This window comes from Mastomys coucha, unplaced genomic scaffold (genome assembly GCF_008632895.1).
Source record: "Mastomys coucha isolate ucsf_1 unplaced genomic scaffold, UCSF_Mcou_1 pScaffold16, whole genome shotgun sequence".
Lineage (NCBI taxonomy): Eukaryota > Metazoa > Chordata > Mammalia > Rodentia > Muridae > Mastomys > Mastomys coucha.
Genome location: NW_022196898.1, coordinates 85,497,333 through 85,515,582, shown reverse-complemented (window position 1 = coordinate 85,515,582; position 18,250 = coordinate 85,497,333). Strand labels below are relative to the sequence as shown.

Here is an 18,250-nt window from a genome sequence, read left to right as displayed (position 1 = left end):
GAGAGGAGAGGAGAGGAGAGGAGAGGAGAGGAGAGGAGAGGAGGGGGCAAGCAGCCCCTTTTATAATGAGTCAGGTAGTAACGGTTTGGTGGAGCCTAGAAGGAATGCTCACAGATATAAAGACCCAGTAGGGAAAATAACATGAAAAGACTGGGCTATTAGCATCCATGTACACGGCAAGAAGAGAGGCCTGAAGCAGGTCCTCCCCTGGCAGCCAGAAGGAACCAACCCTGCCAGCATTCTGATTTTAGACTTCTGACCTCCAAGGCTCTGGCAGTCAACGTTTGTTGTTTAAGCCACCCAGTCTGCGGCACTTCTGGCTACAGACTCTCCAGCCAACTGACATACCATCGTCAAGATGCATTTGGTAGGAAAAGAGAGATTGGGGGAGGCTAAACTTTAGTCATTTAGCCAGAAAGAGATGTGGCAGCAACAGAAAGTAAATCTAGAAGCTGAAGCTCCATGTACTTAGAAATAAAATTTCGACTTTAATCCCGCCTCTTCCAAATTGCTTTAGGGTTCTGTGAAAATCCCCTTCTGAAAGGCCGTCAGGCGGGAAGGCAGAAGCTATGCTAGCCGGCTCCAATTCTTACCTTGGCCGTTTTAACAGCAGCCCCATAACCAGTGGAAAATCCACAGCCGATCAGGCAGGCTTTCTCGGGAGGAGCCGCACCATCGATCTTAGCTACAGAGGATTCATCCAGCACCGTGTACTCCGTGAAGGTGCTGGTGTTCATGAAGTGCTGGACCGGCTTGCCCTTGCAGGTGAATCTGGTAGTGCCGTCAGCCAAGACTCCTCGGCCTGTCAGACTGATACATCAAATGTACACATTCCTTAAGTCAATTCAGAAACTACTATGGGGAACTTAAATGACTAGGTAAAACAAACAAACAAACAAACAAACAAACAAACGCCACCTACTCGCTCCTAATGCAGAGATTGCCCTCTGGGTTCCGGCAGGCGTTGCATTCTCTACACTGTGGTAGAAAGAGGGGGACGACTTTGTCACCTAGAAGGAAAGTAGTGTGACATAAGATGTCATTCATTTGTATGAAAGTATGAAGTAAGAAGGTTTGGTGGCTCGTGCCTGTAATCCCAGTACAAGATTGATACAGGAAGGTTGACAGCCCAGCCTGGCCTAATGTAGTGAGTTTCAGGCCAGCCTTGGAACATTACTTTGAGGACCATAAATAGTTACATTAATTAATTAACTAATCAATTAATGAAACAGGTGTGAATTGAACCTATATTATACACAAAAACGTCTTTAAAATATTCTAAGAGTTATAAGTAGCACAAAGTAGTGTTAAAGACTGAGATCTGGCAAGTTTGACTTTACTAGGTGCAATCCCCGCTCCTTTATGTTCCTTTAAATTGTGTCTCTCTACTGACCCCTGGTGTATGGTGTGCCGTTTCCTTTAACAGTATAATCAAGGCCTCCATACCTGGTCTCACTGTAGTGACCCCTTCTCCAACACTCTCCACGACCCCAACTGCTTCATGTCCCACAATCACTGGAAACTTAGACACCATCGATCCTTTTATTACATGGTCATCGGTGCGGCAGATTCCTGTGGCCAGAATCTGTGTTTAAAACAAACAAATGGCAACAACATTGCATGGCCAGCACACAGTTCTCTCGAACTCTGCATCGTTTTTCTCACATTATTAGGCATGATGCTAAACCAGCCTGCGCCTAAATCAAGCCTCAGGCCAAGTTCCCTTGCTTCGGGGACTTAGAGCATTGCTGCCTCCCTTCCTGCTTGGGTCTTGATGTCCTTCTGCAGGGAAGAGGTCAAAAAAGATCAGCATAAAGACATCTGGACCAAGGATGAAGGGCGGTCCAAAGGGTGGGGGTAGGGCACTTCAGGAAGCAGCACTAATGAGTTCCTAGTGAGAATCCTCTAGGTGGTCCTGGTAGCACAGGCCTGCTGTCACATCTGGTTGGAAAACAGAGGCAAGAGGATCACCAAGTTCATGGCCAAGCCGGGCTACAAAGTAAGTTCAAAGCCAGCCTCTGTGACTTAGTAAGACCCTGTCTCTAAGCAAGAAGTGGAAGCATGGCTAGAAATATATTTCCTTGAGAAAGTATTTCTCTGGCATGCATGATGCCCAAGGTTCTGTTCCCTGTGCCACATACATACATACATACATACATACATACATACACACACACACACACACACACACCTATCTCAATACCTTGGGACTCCCAGAAGATTTTAAGATAATCCTTGGCCATGACTATTGGTCATTCCTATCAAACACTACATCCATAAAAATTCGACAAATATTCTCTTTAATAAGCTAAATTAGCATTGTTAATTGGTGCATTTCATCAGCCAGCATGATCATTTCCCTAACAACAGACATGATCAGTGAGTAAATTAGCTGGGAAACATATTCTTAAGAAGCCAACCTCTGGGCTAGAAAGATGGCTCAGCACGACCCAGGGTTGATTCCCAGCACCTACACGGCAGCTCACAACTGCATCTCTGCAACTCCAGTTCCAGGGGATCCAATGGCCTCTTCTGGCTGCCTCTAGTACTGACTACAAATGTCATATACAGACATACATGCAGACAAACACCCCTACACATTAAATAAATAAATCCATAGAAATTTAAAAGGAAGCCAGCCTCACAACAAGGGTTTTCTTCATGTAAATGACATCAGCTTCCATGTTTCTGTGTACCAAGCCCCTTCTTACCTTAACACGAACTTCCTTAGCCTTTGGTGGGGCCACTTCGATTTCCTCAATGGAGAATGGCTGGTTCACTTCCCATAGTACAGCTGCTTTGCACTTAATAACCTAAGAAGCCAAGCGCAATTATTTTTTTTTCCCCTAATGAATCTTGAAAATTTATTATTTGGGAGAATGTCAGATATTGATCTTTTTGCTTTATAAAGTTCATGATAATAATCAGAAAATATACATTTTGAAATAAAGTCAAAAGAAAATAATTGCATATAGTACATATTACAGATTTCTTATTCATACATCAGCAAAGCAGTACTAAAAGCATATTTATGGCCCACAATCAGCAAACGTGGGCGTTTTCTGTCTAAAGCTGCAGCAACTCAAATCCTTCTAGGTCAGTGAAGAGACAGAGAAATTCACTGAAGGGTGGTCACCATGTCTGGCTGCAAACCTGTATTTCCACTCTTCCCCTCCCTCATATATATGCATGTGTTTATTGCCTTTAGAGGTCCTCTGGCTTAACACTACACTACATAGCCATCTGCAGTCATTTGGTTTCTAAATATATATATGAAATGAGCGGGAAGGTGCTCCGGCGGCTTGGACGCAGCCACTGTCCTGGCATTGAAGGCACACTGGGAAACGTGGAGCAGCAATACTGAGTAGACACTGACGGCCGTGAGCTGACCCAGCAGGCAGCTTCTCCGGGAACTTAAAAGTAGACATTTAAATACACAACCTAAAAGCACTGGCACGATACAAAAGGTATCCTCATGAGCTAGCCTCACCACAGTATCTACCGATCAAGACAGGCTTGTGTTAGGGAAGTACACCAAGCACCTTTTAATATACATTAAAGCCTAACCTGTCAAAGGCAGTGTCCAATGCTAACTGCCTGTCTCCCTGTGGCCGCCTGCCATCAGACCTTTGTCTTTTCTACATGATTTTCCTTCTTTCTTTCTTTCTTTTTTTTTTTAAAGATTTATTTATCATTATACACAATACACTGTAGCTGTCTTCACACATACCAGAAGAGGGCATCAGATCTCATTATGGGTGATTGTGAGCCACCATGTGGTTGCTGGGATTTGAACTCAGGACCTTCAGAAGAGCAGTCAGTGCTCTTACCTGCTGAGCCATCTCACCAGCCCCCACGTGATTTTTCTTAATCTATCAAGGTCCTAACTTGCAAAGGTGTTCCCGGATGTTGCTCTAAGGGAAGAGCTGTTGTCTCTGCAGCCTCTTTGCCCTTCCAAACAGCCGTGGCAGGACCGCGCTCTTAGCTGTGGAGCAGAGCTAATCTGCTGGTCTGTGCTGCTACACACCACAGCGAGTACCGAGAGCTGCATCTTCAGTGTGCTGACTCTGCAGGATGGGGCTCTGCTCACGACTGTGAGATCTGCGGAGCTGCTCACTGACAGTTATATATCAATCTGCACGGTCAGAGGGCAACTTCCATCAACACCTCACATATAAAAACTTCCCTGTTCACTGAGACAAAAAAAGGAACACTAACAGCCAAAATAAAAAGGAAATGAAAAAAGTAAAACATACACAGTGAGGTAACCCACTGTAGGTGATTCTCTGAGAAAGAGGATGCTCTCTATAGGTGAAATAGACCAATGATATTCAAATTATTCATTAGTAAGAAAAAATGTAATATATTTAATACCTGTAGAAAAACCACATAATATAACCTGTAGTACTAATTAAAAAGACACAAATGTGTGCGGTGTAGTAGCCCAAAGTCTTCCTTACATTTGTGTGTTGGAGCCCTAATGCTCAGTACCTTAGAATCGGATCGTACAGGGCTTGGGGGTGGGGTCCTTCACATTGCAATCGAGTTACAATGTGGCCACTGAACTTAGACCAGTCCTGTAGGCTATCTCCATAAGGAGGCTAAGATAGACACAAGGGAGAGCATGTAGAAACATCAGGCAGAGCACTCCTAAGCAAAGGAGAAGGCTCCTAAAGGAACCAAGCTTGTCCACACGCTGGTCTCAGGAGCCCAGCTTCCAGATGTATGAGCAAATAAATCTCTGCTGCTTACCTGCCACGCGGTCCTGGTACTTCATTACTGGCATCTTCAGCAAACTAATCATAATCGTCTTTTATTTTTTAATGAAATAGCAAAAAATTAACAGGGGGAGTCCTGCTATGAAGGGAACCTGTCTTCCTGAGGTTGAAAGAGCAGAACAGTCCTGGGGGGACCACATCACCCACTTTGAACTACCCCACTGTATAACATCGCCAAATCAAAATTCTAAATCTGGTGCACCATTTGTCAGGTTTGCCAGATTCCTGATTCTAGTTAGGAGTGCTGCCTGGAGTCCCTGAATTCATTCCTTACTGGGAATGTTCTGAAACTGGCTGGGCATTCACATGATGGAGGCCACAGAAGTGGTTGTGTGGAGTTGAAAGTGTTTGAAGATTCATTCCAATTCTCTGTCTTTTATTTCTATGGGCAACATTACTGACTTCCACAGGTCTCCTGACTATGGCTCTTTACTGGATTTCTGACTCAAACTAAGATGTCTTCATTCCGGTTTTCTTCAATTGGGGGGGGGGGAAGTTATTCCAAGTTCTAGCATTCAGACCTCCTCTCTCATGCTTCCCAGACTTCAAACATCATCTTTAGCTTCCTAAAATTTTAAGGTAGACTAAATGCAAAGTTGTTTAAAAGTAACGTGGAAAACTGCACCCAACATCTCAAGCAGTTACGCACACCTTTAGAGCAGGAGCCTGATCACCCCAATCTGCAAGTGGGGAAAAAGCCAGCCTTGTTTTTTGAGTTCCTGTCACCATTCTGGCCCTAACATGCTTTATCCACAACACAGTCCTATTTTCCAAGAGTGTCTGACCTTATGCTGGGATATAAAACATATCCTCAGAAACTCGGAACGTGTGGTTTCTTTGTTGTTGACTTTGCATTCCTGAATTAGCATTTTCTATCCTCAACAGCTGGGCTCTTTCCCCCAACAGCTGCACAAGAGACCCTGGACCCTGTAGACTGTAGAAAGGAACTGGAGAGATACCACTGACCCTATTGAAGTCTCCTTATGGAAACACTTTGCTATCCAGAGCAAATGACTGGCTAGCTGGAAATTACATTATGAATAATGTCTATATAATTCACAATTCTCTACTTCCCTTCCCTGCTTTCTGGGAGAACCTTCAGCATGTGGTTTTCAATTGAATCCTGCTGCTATTGGGATTCTGATCCAATTTACCCACATCTCCCCAATGTGTGCCTGCTTAACAGCCTTGCCTTCCTCAAGAACTAGCCCCGAGGGTTTAGTTTCTCTCCTGGACTCAGAGCTCGCAGAAGCAACCCCCATTATTAGCTCAAGAGACTGAGCAAGCAGAAACATTCCCCTTACTTTTCCAGCGGTGCCCATCCTGGCTTTCCTGGGTTTGTGGTCTGCAAACAGGAACGTTTTCTGACTGATGCACCGTTCACTCTTCTATGAGTACCAGCATCTTCTGCCTTCAATAAATAGCGTGACTTGGAAGTTCTGCTCGCCTTTGGCAACATGATTCATAGCCTTAGAACTTTCCCAACCCAAGAAACTCCACCCTCCTGCAAGTCAAGTGGTGAAAAGAAATACAATAAACATTAGGATTAGACAAGAATAAGAATCTAACAAACATTGAATAATCAAGTCTACTGTGAAGGGCCAGGAAACACTCTCACCCATTTTATTTTAGAGACTATAAAAACAGGCTATGTTAGTTCAGCTCTGTACAATTGACACCGAATGCATTGCATGCTTCTACGTGCAACCTGTTCTGTCAGGCAGCTGGTTTTAGAGATGTGGTTAGGCATTTGTACTTGCACTCCATTTGCGCTTGATACAGCTTGTAGAAAATGTGGTTAAATATAAATGAAGGTTAGGGCTATGACTCCATAGTAGAGCACATGCCTTGATCTAGTCTCAGCTCTTAGCAGCACACACATACAATTATATATCATGTACGTATGTTGTGTTATTGGTCATATACCCTACATTCTTCATTATAGTTAGAAGGGGCTGCCTGACATCCCTGAATTCTCTATCACTGGGAATATATATTTGTATGTATGTACTAGATGGAAAAAAATGTGTAAAACCAGTAAAGGCGAAGGTTGAAAAGAAGGAATTGGGAGTCTATGAAATAGGACTAAAATGTCTATAATCTCTAGGTATGTTGGAGATGGGAAATTAACTATAACTTGTCCTCACCCTCAGAACACCTGCCATCTGGATCCAGAGCACGTTATTTACCCACAGAAGTATTGCCTGCTTATACACGTTGGTATCCCGAAGTACCGAGAAGGAATCAGAGCCCTGCTAGACACAGAGCTAGGCTCTTGCACTCCTAAAGGACATTACTTGGGCAAGCATTTAGCTGTTTCAAGGCCCTGTTTTCCAGCAGGCAGCAGCACTAGACCCTTCTGGATCTTCTTTTGCCTTTGAGAGGAGAATGCCTAAGGTATTTCTCACTTGACTATGGCTAGTTGTCACATTGGCACACCACTGCCTCCAGCAATCTCCCCATGCAGTAATGACATTCCACTCCTGTGGGATGACACAGTGAAGTAAGCTTTCTGTCTCTAGACAAAACTCTTCCATCCTAAGATACAGAATAAGGCCTCTTACCAATCCGGAAGATACTTGCTGGAGTTTGTTGTTCAGCTACTTATGCATCAATAAAACCTTTCCTCTGAAAAAACGGAAAACATGGCCATAGCTCTCTGGACATAATGCAGTAGGCACTGTAAGTCCGATTTCACGCATATTTATATCTAATTCAGAAGTGGTTAATTATAATCGGTGATTCTGGTGCATTGGCCAAAGTAAACCCAGCAGGTAAAAGCATTGCCAGTGGACCAGGCTTGTATGCAAGCGTTGTTGTTTCGGTTGTTGTTTTGGCAGCCATGGTGGAGAACTCCCCAGCTTATGATGTAGGCACAGAGGAGAAGAGATAGGCAGGTATGGACACAGACAGACATTCTGAGTCTCAACTGTCAAAGACCAGGCCGCTCAGCCACCAAAGCTTGTTTACTTCTGAACAAACAAAGGCAAGACTACTAACCAGGGCGGAGCCTGCTGGAAGGCAGCAGAGTCAACATGGGCCGGGCTGGCACAAAGGCAAAGTTTCTCAGTTGATAAACTCCTTGAGGGTTTTGTAAGACTTCATAACATATTAGTCTGGAAAGGAAGCCGTTCTCATGTTCATCTGACAGGTGATGCTTAGTAGCTAAGCAAGGTTTTAATGTTACCAGTCCATCTCTCCCCAGAATCAACTGGCTAACAAAACATGTCAAAAGCTGAAAGTTGGGAAGTACCCAATTAAAAAAATGATTATGCTGGGGGCAGGGGGTGAGGGAGACTTGGAACGCAGGAAGAGCTGAAAGGAAGGGAAAGATGGACAGCTATGATCAAAATGTATTGTATGCATGTGTGAAATTCTCAGAGAGTAAATACAAATGCCATCTGAAAAGGCACACTTAAGAAGCACAGCTTGGCGTTTCCAGGGTAAGGTATCAGGTTACAAGGCTCTTCCCAGCAACTCACTGAATGAGAAAAGGCAAAAGGCAAAAGATAGAAAGTGATGCTTTCTGAACAGAGAGAGGCTGTGGGCACCGGCTAGCACTAAAGATGTAAGAGGAAAGCCAAAGTAGGGGAAAACTGCAAAATGCACCGCAAAGGAACGGGCAGCACGTGGCTAAACCGTGGCTCTCGGACGGACAGCGGCCTCAGGCCTGAATACAGTGGAGGACACTCTGCAGCAGGCAGGGAGTGACTCAGGCTTGATGGTGCAGCTGTGCAGAGGGGCCCAGTTGTCACACTCAGCAGCAGGTGCCTGGTGTTCTGGGAGTTAAGGCTAAGAAGTGAGTTTAAAGCTGTGATTGTTCGAAAGACTAAAAGGGATCTTGAATTAATAGGCTAGTGACTCACTGCAAGCATGAGAAAGCAAGAATAAGCTAAAGCTAGAGGAACTGCACAAATCAGTGAACTAGAAACTCAAGGGACAATGGAGACAGAGACGTAAATAAAACGTTGAATCTTTGAAAAGATAAAGATCAAATAGTCCTTAGCCAAACAAAAGAGAAGACCAAGTTAATGAAATGAAAGAAAGACAGGAGAACAGACACCAGGGAATCATGGGAAAAAAATACTTGGCCATCCTATATTCAAAGATCTGGAAAGTCTAGAGGAAATGAATACATTCAGAGATACATATGACCTGTAAAATTTGTATGAAGTAGATATAAATAACTGAACTATAATGAACAAAAATATTGGTATAATAATCATCTTTCAATAAGGAAACCTCAGGACAGTAGGATTGATTCCCTGTTGAATTCCACAACTCATTTAAAAAGAGCTAACAACGGTACTTTTCAAATAATTCCATATAATCAGAAGGAACACACAAAACTCATCCTGTCAAGGCTGTTACCCTGATGCCAAAGACAGATAAGGGTGCAACAACAACAGGAATACCACAGACCACTTCCCTGATGGAGGTAGAAGCGAAAACCTTTAATAAAAGGCTTATAGACATTTGGGGTGCCAGAACTGCTCACAAACCACACAAACACTGATCTCCGTCAGACAGAGAGGGTCTATTGAGCATATGTCCCAGGACTTGTCAACCAGGGCAATGGTTCAGATTCAGGATTAAACCATGACCCTGAATGAAAATCCCACAGGGTTTTTAAGCCCCAAATCCACAAGTTATTTTGCCAATCAGGATTTAGGGATAGAGGATTTCCTTAGGAACATGTCTATGTTGTCTATTTATCTTGCTCCCATTGGTTGGGGTATTCAACTGTGACAGGTGACATGCCTTGTCTAACATTCATGCCTTTACTTGTCAACCAGGATGGGACTCGTCTAACATTCATATCTGAACTTGCCAACCAGGATGTCAGTTACCCACATACGTGTCTCTTTCTGCCAAGTACGACGTCAGTACCCGAGACCTCCTTGGGAACTGAAACTTTATTAGACCACTACTCAAAACGGAAATCTTATTCCAGATAGTTTCTTACAGTGGTACAGTTGCCTTTGGAGTCTATCCCGGAGGCAGCTTATGCCGTAAGAGCTTATACACAGGTGCAGGGAGTGCTTCTGGGTGGTTGGTTCAGGTCCAAGATTATTGTGGGTAACTACACAAAACAGTTCTATTGACTTTTATTGTGATTGGCTTCCAAAGGCACAGAACATAGCAGAATATAATAATCAATCTTGGCATTAGAACGTTTCCTAATAGCAGCAGAAACATATGAGGAAGTTTCCTTATGATGGCAAGCTAGCCAGGTAACTGCTAGCGAGGCCTTACCATTCCATCTAGGCCTTAACATTTTAGTTAGGCTTTAACACAAACTGAATTTAACAATGCATTAAAGATGGGCATAGTGACCCATGCCTTTAATCCCAGCACTTGAGAGGCAGAGACAAACAGATCTCTGTGAGATCTAGGCCATCCTGGTCTTCTTAGTGAATTCTAGTACTCTCAGAGCTACATAGTGAGACTCTGTCTTTAAAAGAAAGAAAGGAAGGAAGGAAGGGAAGAATGAAGGAAGGGAGGGAGAAAGAAAGAAAGAAAGTCAACAACAAAAATGCCCAACTTATCAAAATCAGTACATTAAAAAGATCATGCAGCACAAACTCGTTGGTTTCATTCAGGGATGAAAGGAAGACTCAGTATATTCAAATCAGGAAGCTTAATGCAATTCATAAGTAGGTGCAGGGCAAAAATCACATGCCCATTTTAATAGATCTCGGAGTTGTTTCATCCCAAAGTTAAGGAGGGTCTGTCATGAAGAGAACCTTCCCAGTCCAGACTGCTGGGCAAGTTGGGAAGACTCTAAGAAATGTGCTCTAAGAATAAAGGTTTGGGAATCGTGTACTTGTCTCGGGGCCTGTTTTCCCACTCAGTTTCTTATATTGGTGCAGGTGTCTTTGGGGTTTATTCCAGAGATGACCTTGTCTAGCATGTGTGCGAGCGGGAGAGCCAGTAGCTACAGTGCTCGTGTGTCTCAAGGGTTTGTGGTCAGGAAACCTCCTAGTACACTATTCCACTCATAACCAGGAGCAAATGTTGGTAATAACTTGATTCCAGTTATATGGATTATTATTCTGATTTGTTGCCTGGATTTTTTTTTTAAGTGTTTGAGATGATAGAGAAAATGCACTTGCGTAGCTTAGCTATGAGGTGCAAGAAGCCTTCAAAATTGGGGAGACATTGAGTCTTCTGAATAGAGAACTGCTACTGAAAATCAGAAATAAAGGGAGAGATAAGCTATGATCCATCCATGAGTTGATCACCCATCAGATTCTCCAGTAGCAGGAAAGTTCCAGAATGCAGAATTTTTAGTGCCCTGACCCAAAGAGGCACAGGCATATGGACGCTAGTGGATTGTCATTATTGTCAAGCTGCCTTGCCTAGACTGTGAATGCATGAGACCTACTGGGTGGGGTTAGCATGGGGTCGTTAATCTTGTTTCTCAGGACACCGTTCCTTTTGTTTCCCATTAGCTCATCCAGGATGCTGATCCCCCTATCCCATGACGACAGCAAGAAGAGAGTAGAACCTCTGAAGTCAGAAGAGCTAGCTAGCATATCAGCTCCAGCAGTGGCCAGTAAGTGCTTAAGGGACACACTGTGTGCTTGGGAGACACAAAGAGAAGCTAAGGGGACACACTATGTGCTTGGGAGACACAAAGAGAAGCTAAGGGGACACACTATGTGCTTGGGAGATACAAAGAGAAGCTAACTGTTTCCATCTGTGGCTTCTTGAGAGGTGTCAGTGAGACAGAGGTATAGGGACACTCGTGAAGTAAAAACAGAAATGATAATAACTATATCTCTAAGTCTATCAGCGGGGAGAGCCATCACATAAACATGGATATGGAAATCAACGGACTGTTGAGTTCTCAGAAGAGCGAGCCGTGGAACTGCAATTACTGAAGGGCACAGAAGTGCTTAGTCACCCAGCATCATGGGAAAGCATTGCTGAATTTTGATCTACCTTATCAGTTACCAAACCTTGCCGGTGGGCTTTCTGCCTTGGTTTCTCACATTCTCAGTCCAATGCTGAACATGTAAGATGTAGTTAACCAGCTGCAAGCTGAAACCCATCCTTTTCTCCCTCCTGCAGCTATGCCAGGCCTTGTGGGCATGAGGCATGCCAGGGGCAGGGTGGTGGAAGAGTCCAGGCTCTGCCCTGATGTAGGAGGTTAATCCTCTGCTAGGCACGGGATGCCAGCTCCCAGGGCTGCCATGGAGACCATGCTTGGCAGTTGCAGCCCATTTGCCTTTGCACGCACACCCAACTCAAGAGAACAAAGAGGATTTATTTTTCTTTCAAAGCAAGGCAGGGATGTCACATGTGCTTTGAATAAAGTCTTCATTTGTCCAGTTTCCAACTGACTGCTGTCTGATGGGAATTTCAATTTGAGAAGGTCAAGTACTGTGGAGAAAAATAAACCCAATTTGGTTTTTCTTCTGGTCTTATCTCTCTTTAAACACGCACACACACACACACACACACACACACACACACATTTTTGTGTGTGAGGATGTAGGGTAGGTAGGTGGTTGTCGTAAGTGTTTCCCCGTGTCCGACTAGGACACGTTGGAAATAGCTTCTGGTTACTGAGGCCTAACAGTTATTTCAGAGACTGAGCCTGGAAGCTTCTTCTTGCAGAAAACAAGCAAACAAACAAGCAAGCAAACAAACAGAAAAACACATGTGAATACAACCGAGAAGCTAGGAAGGAAGCTGGCCTAGAAATCCAAGGGCAGGAGACATGGCCTTGGAAGAAGAAAGCATCTGATGAGTCAAGTTCATGATGTGTTCTTTCTTTAAGTCTCTTTCCAGTGTTTTTGAGAGGCCAAACCTACTCCATCTTGGGACCAGCCTCCATCTTAAGAGAAAGTTGACCTATAGCTGAACCCAGGCTGGACCCCAGTACCAGGAAGGACCCCATGGCTTGTCCCTGGCCCGTATCCCAGAACTATTCCTTAGCTACTTCCTAGTAACAGCCAATCAAAGAGTAGCCTGTTTCAGATGTACTTTCAGAGCCTTTGTGAGCACCCAGCTGTCAGCTTGCAATAGTCATGTAACTAGATGCTTGCCAGGCAGCCTCGTCCTGTTCTGCTGCATCAGAGATGGCAGTATGGGCCAAGCTCGAGCTTCTAAATAAAGAACCTGGTGCTATTGCATTGGCTGGAGCTTTGGTGGCCTTTTGGGATTCACAAATGCTTTTAGCACAATATTTTCCTCATGACTTGCCTCAATAAAATACTGAGTAGGAGCCCAGAACCTTAACAGAAGTGTCTGTAGGCCACATCTTCAATGTAGAGGTTCAAGCCCTATTCTGATGTTACTTTCTGAAGTACCTTAGGCTTCAGGGGTATTGTGGGTATCGAGCAGGGGTAGGAGCAGTCGGCATTCCACCTGGACTTCTTCACTTATTCATGTTGGCAAATCTTTGTTTTAGCAGAGGTTCCAAGCTAAGAAAACAAAAGCACCACCTTTGCTTTCTGAACCATGGACACAGAAATCTATACAGAACACTTGAGATGAATTTTCTCTTGATATAAAGAAGAAATTTTTCCAGCCCTCAATTCAGGATAATTTTAAACTAATTGTCATTAAAAGGACAGAACCATTTACAAGTAACAGTACAGCACACAGCCCTGCACTTAGGGGGAGGGAGGAGTAAAGTCACTATTATCTACACAGGAACTGTGATTACTGGAAATACAGAAGACAGCAAGCACACATTTAGATTTAAGATCACAGAAATCATCATGACTGCTTTCATTGACACTGGTCCTGACATTTCTGGCTGTTTGTGGATGTCAGTGAAGCCTGATATATGCCAGAATATAAAGTAGAAATTCCCCAGCAGCCCTACCCCTCCTATCTAATATATGCTGAAATATAAGACAGCTTGCAGCGACAATGAAGATTGTGACAGAGAGGGAGAGACACACAGCCTTCCACATAATTTTATAAATGCACAATCCAGCACCAATCATTCCATTTGTTTCCTTTCATCTCATTCAAGCTCCATTGCTATCTGGACCTTCTAAGAACAAGAATTCTTCAGTCACCGTGAGTCAGCTATTTCTTCTCTGACTGCTCTACCCATAAGCTTCTTGTGTTTTGCACTACCGACATAACAGATCTAGAATATTCACCTCCCTAGAATAACACCCAACTCTTGTGTCAACGATTTTCAGCTCCTTGAGTCTGAGAGCTAATTGGGTCACTGTTTCTGACCGTGGTAAGATTCTGAAGTAAGATTCATACCAACCATGCTCAAAAAAGATTGATAGACTAGGTTCCAACCTGGTATATTTTATTAATTTATAATGCCTTGCAGTATAACTATGTTTTTCTGGTTGTACTAAAACATGATGCAGATGTAATATTAAGAATATTTATGAACCAAAAGAACTTGACCAATCTGTCAGCTCCACAAGGCATCATAATCAATGTCAGCTATTGTGACACTTCAGGATGTATTAAGTAGATGCCATCCCTGGAAAACGTGATCAGAGGTAATATTTGAGTAATTCTACTACTATGTTATGTTCTAGATTAATTTTTGTTTCTGTGATATAATATCCTGATAAAAAGCAACTTAATTCTAGTTACAGTCCATTGCTGTGGGGAAATCCCAGCAGCAGGAGCTTGAGATAGCTGATCGAAGTCAAGAGCAGAGAAAAATTAATTCATCCAGGCCAGCTCAATATATCCCTCTCTGATACAGTTCAGAAGTCCTTGTGACACCACAGTGGACTGTGTCTTCTAGAATCAATTATTAGTCAAGACAATCTTCTAGAGACATGCTGAGAGACAAACTTGATTCAGACAATTCTTCCATTAAATTATTTTCCCAGTTGTATTACATTGATGTTAAGAACTATCACTGCATACTAACGTATGACATATATTCAATTTTGTGGGTTATATGTACATTTATACATGGAGAACTTACAGGTAAACATTTAAGAAACATGGTTGGAGACTTTTGATAGTTGATTCAGACAATTCTTCCATTAAGATTACTTTCCCAGTCATTTTCTAAGTTGTATTACATTGACGTTAAGAACTCTTGCTATGCTGGGCAGTGGCGGTGCACTCCTTTAATCCCAGCACTTGGGAGGCAGAGGCAGGTGGATTTCTGAGTTTAAAGCCAGCCTGGTCTACAGAGTGAGTTCCAGGACAGCCAGGGCTATACAGAGAAACCCCTCAAAAAAACAAAAACAAACAAACAAACAAAAGAACTATCACTATATACTAATATATGTCATATAATCATTTTTGTGGGTTATATGTACATTTATACATTGAGAATTTACAGGTAAACATTTAAGAAGCATGGTTGGAGACTTTTGATAGTTTTTTCATTGGTCTAAAGGGTACTAAAATGTAGGCTGAGGGGCATGTAAGGAACTGGGGTTCAGTTACCTTAGATAATTCGCCTTTGGTCTTCTAGGTAATGGAATGTAGAGTTTGGCTTATAAATGTTACTGCTCTAGTTGGTGGGAGGATGTAAACCTGGGAGAGTGAGGCCTAAAAATGAGGCAGACTAAAGTCCCATGCAACAGCCAACTTTATGTACAGCACCGGACAATTTATACTCTGGGGGTTAAGAAGAGTCACCAAAGTATATAATCACGGGGACAAACTGCACACGGCAAAAACATGTGTTTTCCACAGAGACATATGAGTAGCTAGAGTAAACTACTATTGGCTGTACGTGGAGGGAGCTTAAATACTCACTTTAAGAACAGCCTAACTTATGAGAAGATTACAAGACTCTGGCTTGCTTATTTGGAGTTTTCTCACAAGGTCTCAGAAATCTAACACAGCTTCATTCATGGACTGTGTTCTGACAATAAACATTTCATGTGTACCATAATGTACACAAAATGTATTCTCTCTTGGTAAATTCATACAGAAGACACTTTAGATCAGATACTAGCTCATATTGACATAAAGGCAAAAGATATAGTTTTTTTTTTAAAAAAAATTCTTTACAATTTCCTTGTGAATATCAAGATAGTCTTTAAAAAATAAAAACTAGACTTCCATTTTGGCTACATTGGGCTGAAATGAGTAAACTCCACTGACTGATATTGTAGCAGTTCTGGCTCTTAGTTGGAAAGAGATATTTCAATAAAACCAATGTATTACATTTTAAAGCAACACTTCTTAACCGTGGCACACATCAGGAAGACTAGGAAAGTGGTTAGAACACACACGACCAACGTTCACACACTCTTCTTTCAACTAAATACATATGTATGGAAAACGTTTTCAATTGATTCCATAAAAGGCCACCATGGGAACCAGTGTGTCTGACAATGCTGTGACCACGATCATCTATGGCTCATGAGGTCACTTTGCCAAAAGGCTGGGAGATAGAAATTAAGCGGAAGCAAACTTGTTGGAGGCTGGCTTTCAGGAAAATAGAAAAGACTTATGTCTCAAGGATCCATCTTTGGATGTGTTAGATGGGCTGAAAAGGTTTATACAACACATCAGGTCACAATGAAAGAGTGGGGAGAGAACCCCACGGTAGGGAGATGTGGGGCCATGAAAGGTAGGTTGGTCCCCAGGTGAGCTAAGGCTTGAAGCCCCAGAAACCCTGAAGGGATGGTAGGCACTTGCCTGTTCAGGGGCAACAGGGCCCTGTCACTGGCTGCAGTCCTCCATAGTTTTGTGGCTATTAGTCACATAAGGGCAACGCCCCAAGGCACTCCTTTTGTAGAGGACGAGACCTGTGGTCAAAACAGCTCTCCATTTTAATGAGGTACCTAAAGGCCTGGAGGGCATAGCCAATAAGCTTTCCTTCCTAGATGCTCCTCCCTGCAAAAGGTATTTAATCTCAGGCCCACCCTGAGAAGTGGGGTACAGTTTTACGCATCTACTTTCCGCCATGACAATAAATGCCTTAAAACTATGGACTGCCTCTTTTCATTGGGATCCGCAGTGGGGAGCCTTAGAGAAAATCTTCATCTATAGAGCTGCCATCTAACCTCCCATAGAAGGCCTTTCTGTGCTCCCAGCCACTGCAGCCACCAAACCCAAGCCAAGCCCCCTGTCAAGCCAAGGACTCTCCTCATGTTCCCCCACCTCTCCCCAGGGCTAGATCCAGTCTGAGGGCTCCTACTCCATTCTCAGCTCTTCTGCAGCATCCAATGGTGCTTGGATGTCCAAGAGCCTCAGAAACAACCAGCCCTAGCCTCATTACAGGCCCTGAGACCCCCACCTGCCACCCCCAGCCAGCTCCAGCAGTTCCACACTTCAGACAGTGCTTCCTCAGCCCCAGCAGTATTCCAGGCTTACCTTCAGCCCAACACCCACCCAGTGACAGCTGGGGTAAACAGGGTCATAATTCACTGCTCCCTGAGTTCTGCCTCCCTGAGCTGCTGTGCCCTGTGGCATAGGGGACATGGGACCCGACAACCCTACAGAGAGACTTTCTCTTCAGGACATACAGGTGTGCACATGCATGTGGAGGCTGAATGCTGATGTTGGGAATTTTTCATGATAGCTCTCCAGCTATTTATTGAGGTGAAGTCTCTTGCAGAACTCCAGAGAGTTCACATTTAGGCTAGCTAGTTAGCTTGCTCCAGGGATCTCCTGTCTCAAGCTCCTGCATGCTGGGGGCCATCTTACCCATTAAGCATTTATATGGGTGCTGAGAATACAAACTCCATACTCAAGTCAAGCTTGCAAGACAAATGATTTACTGGTTGAACTATCTCTCCAGAACCTAGTGGGTGGATATTTCAAGTCCAGACGTTGGAACACCCTGGTCAACCTTTATTGAAGGTTACTTCAATAAAATCCTAACTAGACAAAGATTTAGACCAACCACATCTTTCTGGCCTACCTAGGTTTCCCTGGCTATCCTTTTGTTGGGATCTCACTTACCAAAGAGCTCTTATTCTTTTCTTTGAGGTCTAGTTTGCTTTTGGGAGAGTCCTCTTAAGTAGTCACCTTACCCAAGGACTGAAATAATCACCCAGCTTGCTGTGAATGATACAACCATTTTCATTGAGAGTGGGACCAGCTGTTACCTAACAAGAGAAAGCTGGAGGCAAGTTGAGACCTGAGGTATAAGCCTGTCAGAGAGGTCTACTTAAGAACAAGCCTGCAGTCTGTTCTGGATTATTTCATAATAGGAAAACATCAAGTTCAAACATAGAGATGGTTCAACTATGCCTAAGTTGTGGTAAATTTGTTTTTCTAATTAGAAGTGTTTCTGGCATCGTTTACCCACAATGCCTAGTGAGGCAAAGGCAGAAGGAGGGCCTAAAGTTTGAGGCTAGCCTGTTCTACTTTAGGATTTCAGGTTAGGGAGAGCTATAAACTGAATGAATGAATGAACAAATGAATGGATGAGAGGAAAACAAGTCATTGCACAGTAGACAAGGCTTAGGGTTTGGTGGTGGTGGGTTCATTTCCACAGTTGAGACCTACTCTTGGGAATATTCATTTGGGTATTCATTTCTAGGGATTTCTGA

At 43.4% G+C, this 18,250-nt stretch overlaps 1 protein-coding gene across 1 annotated transcript in view; it reads right to left on the bottom strand.

The window, feature by feature from the left end:
* The window catches only part of Adh7 (alcohol dehydrogenase 7 (class IV), mu or sigma polypeptide), a 14,078-nt gene extending 7,868 nt beyond the window's left edge, over positions 1-6,210 (bottom strand). Inside the window, exons 1-5 of the mRNA XM_031376177.1 lie at positions 6,083-6,210; positions 2,712-2,813; positions 1,447-1,585; positions 923-1,010; positions 594-810 (exon numbers count right to left, since the gene is read on the bottom strand). Coding sequence (XP_031232037.1) covers positions 594-810; positions 923-1,010; positions 1,447-1,585; positions 2,712-2,813; positions 6,083-6,100 — 564 coding nt within the window. The 5' untranslated portion in view covers positions 6,101-6,210. The remainder of the gene's footprint in view (positions 1-593; positions 811-922; positions 1,011-1,446; positions 1,586-2,711; positions 2,814-6,082) is intronic.
* Between the last annotated feature and the right edge of the window lie 12,040 nt (positions 6,211-18,250).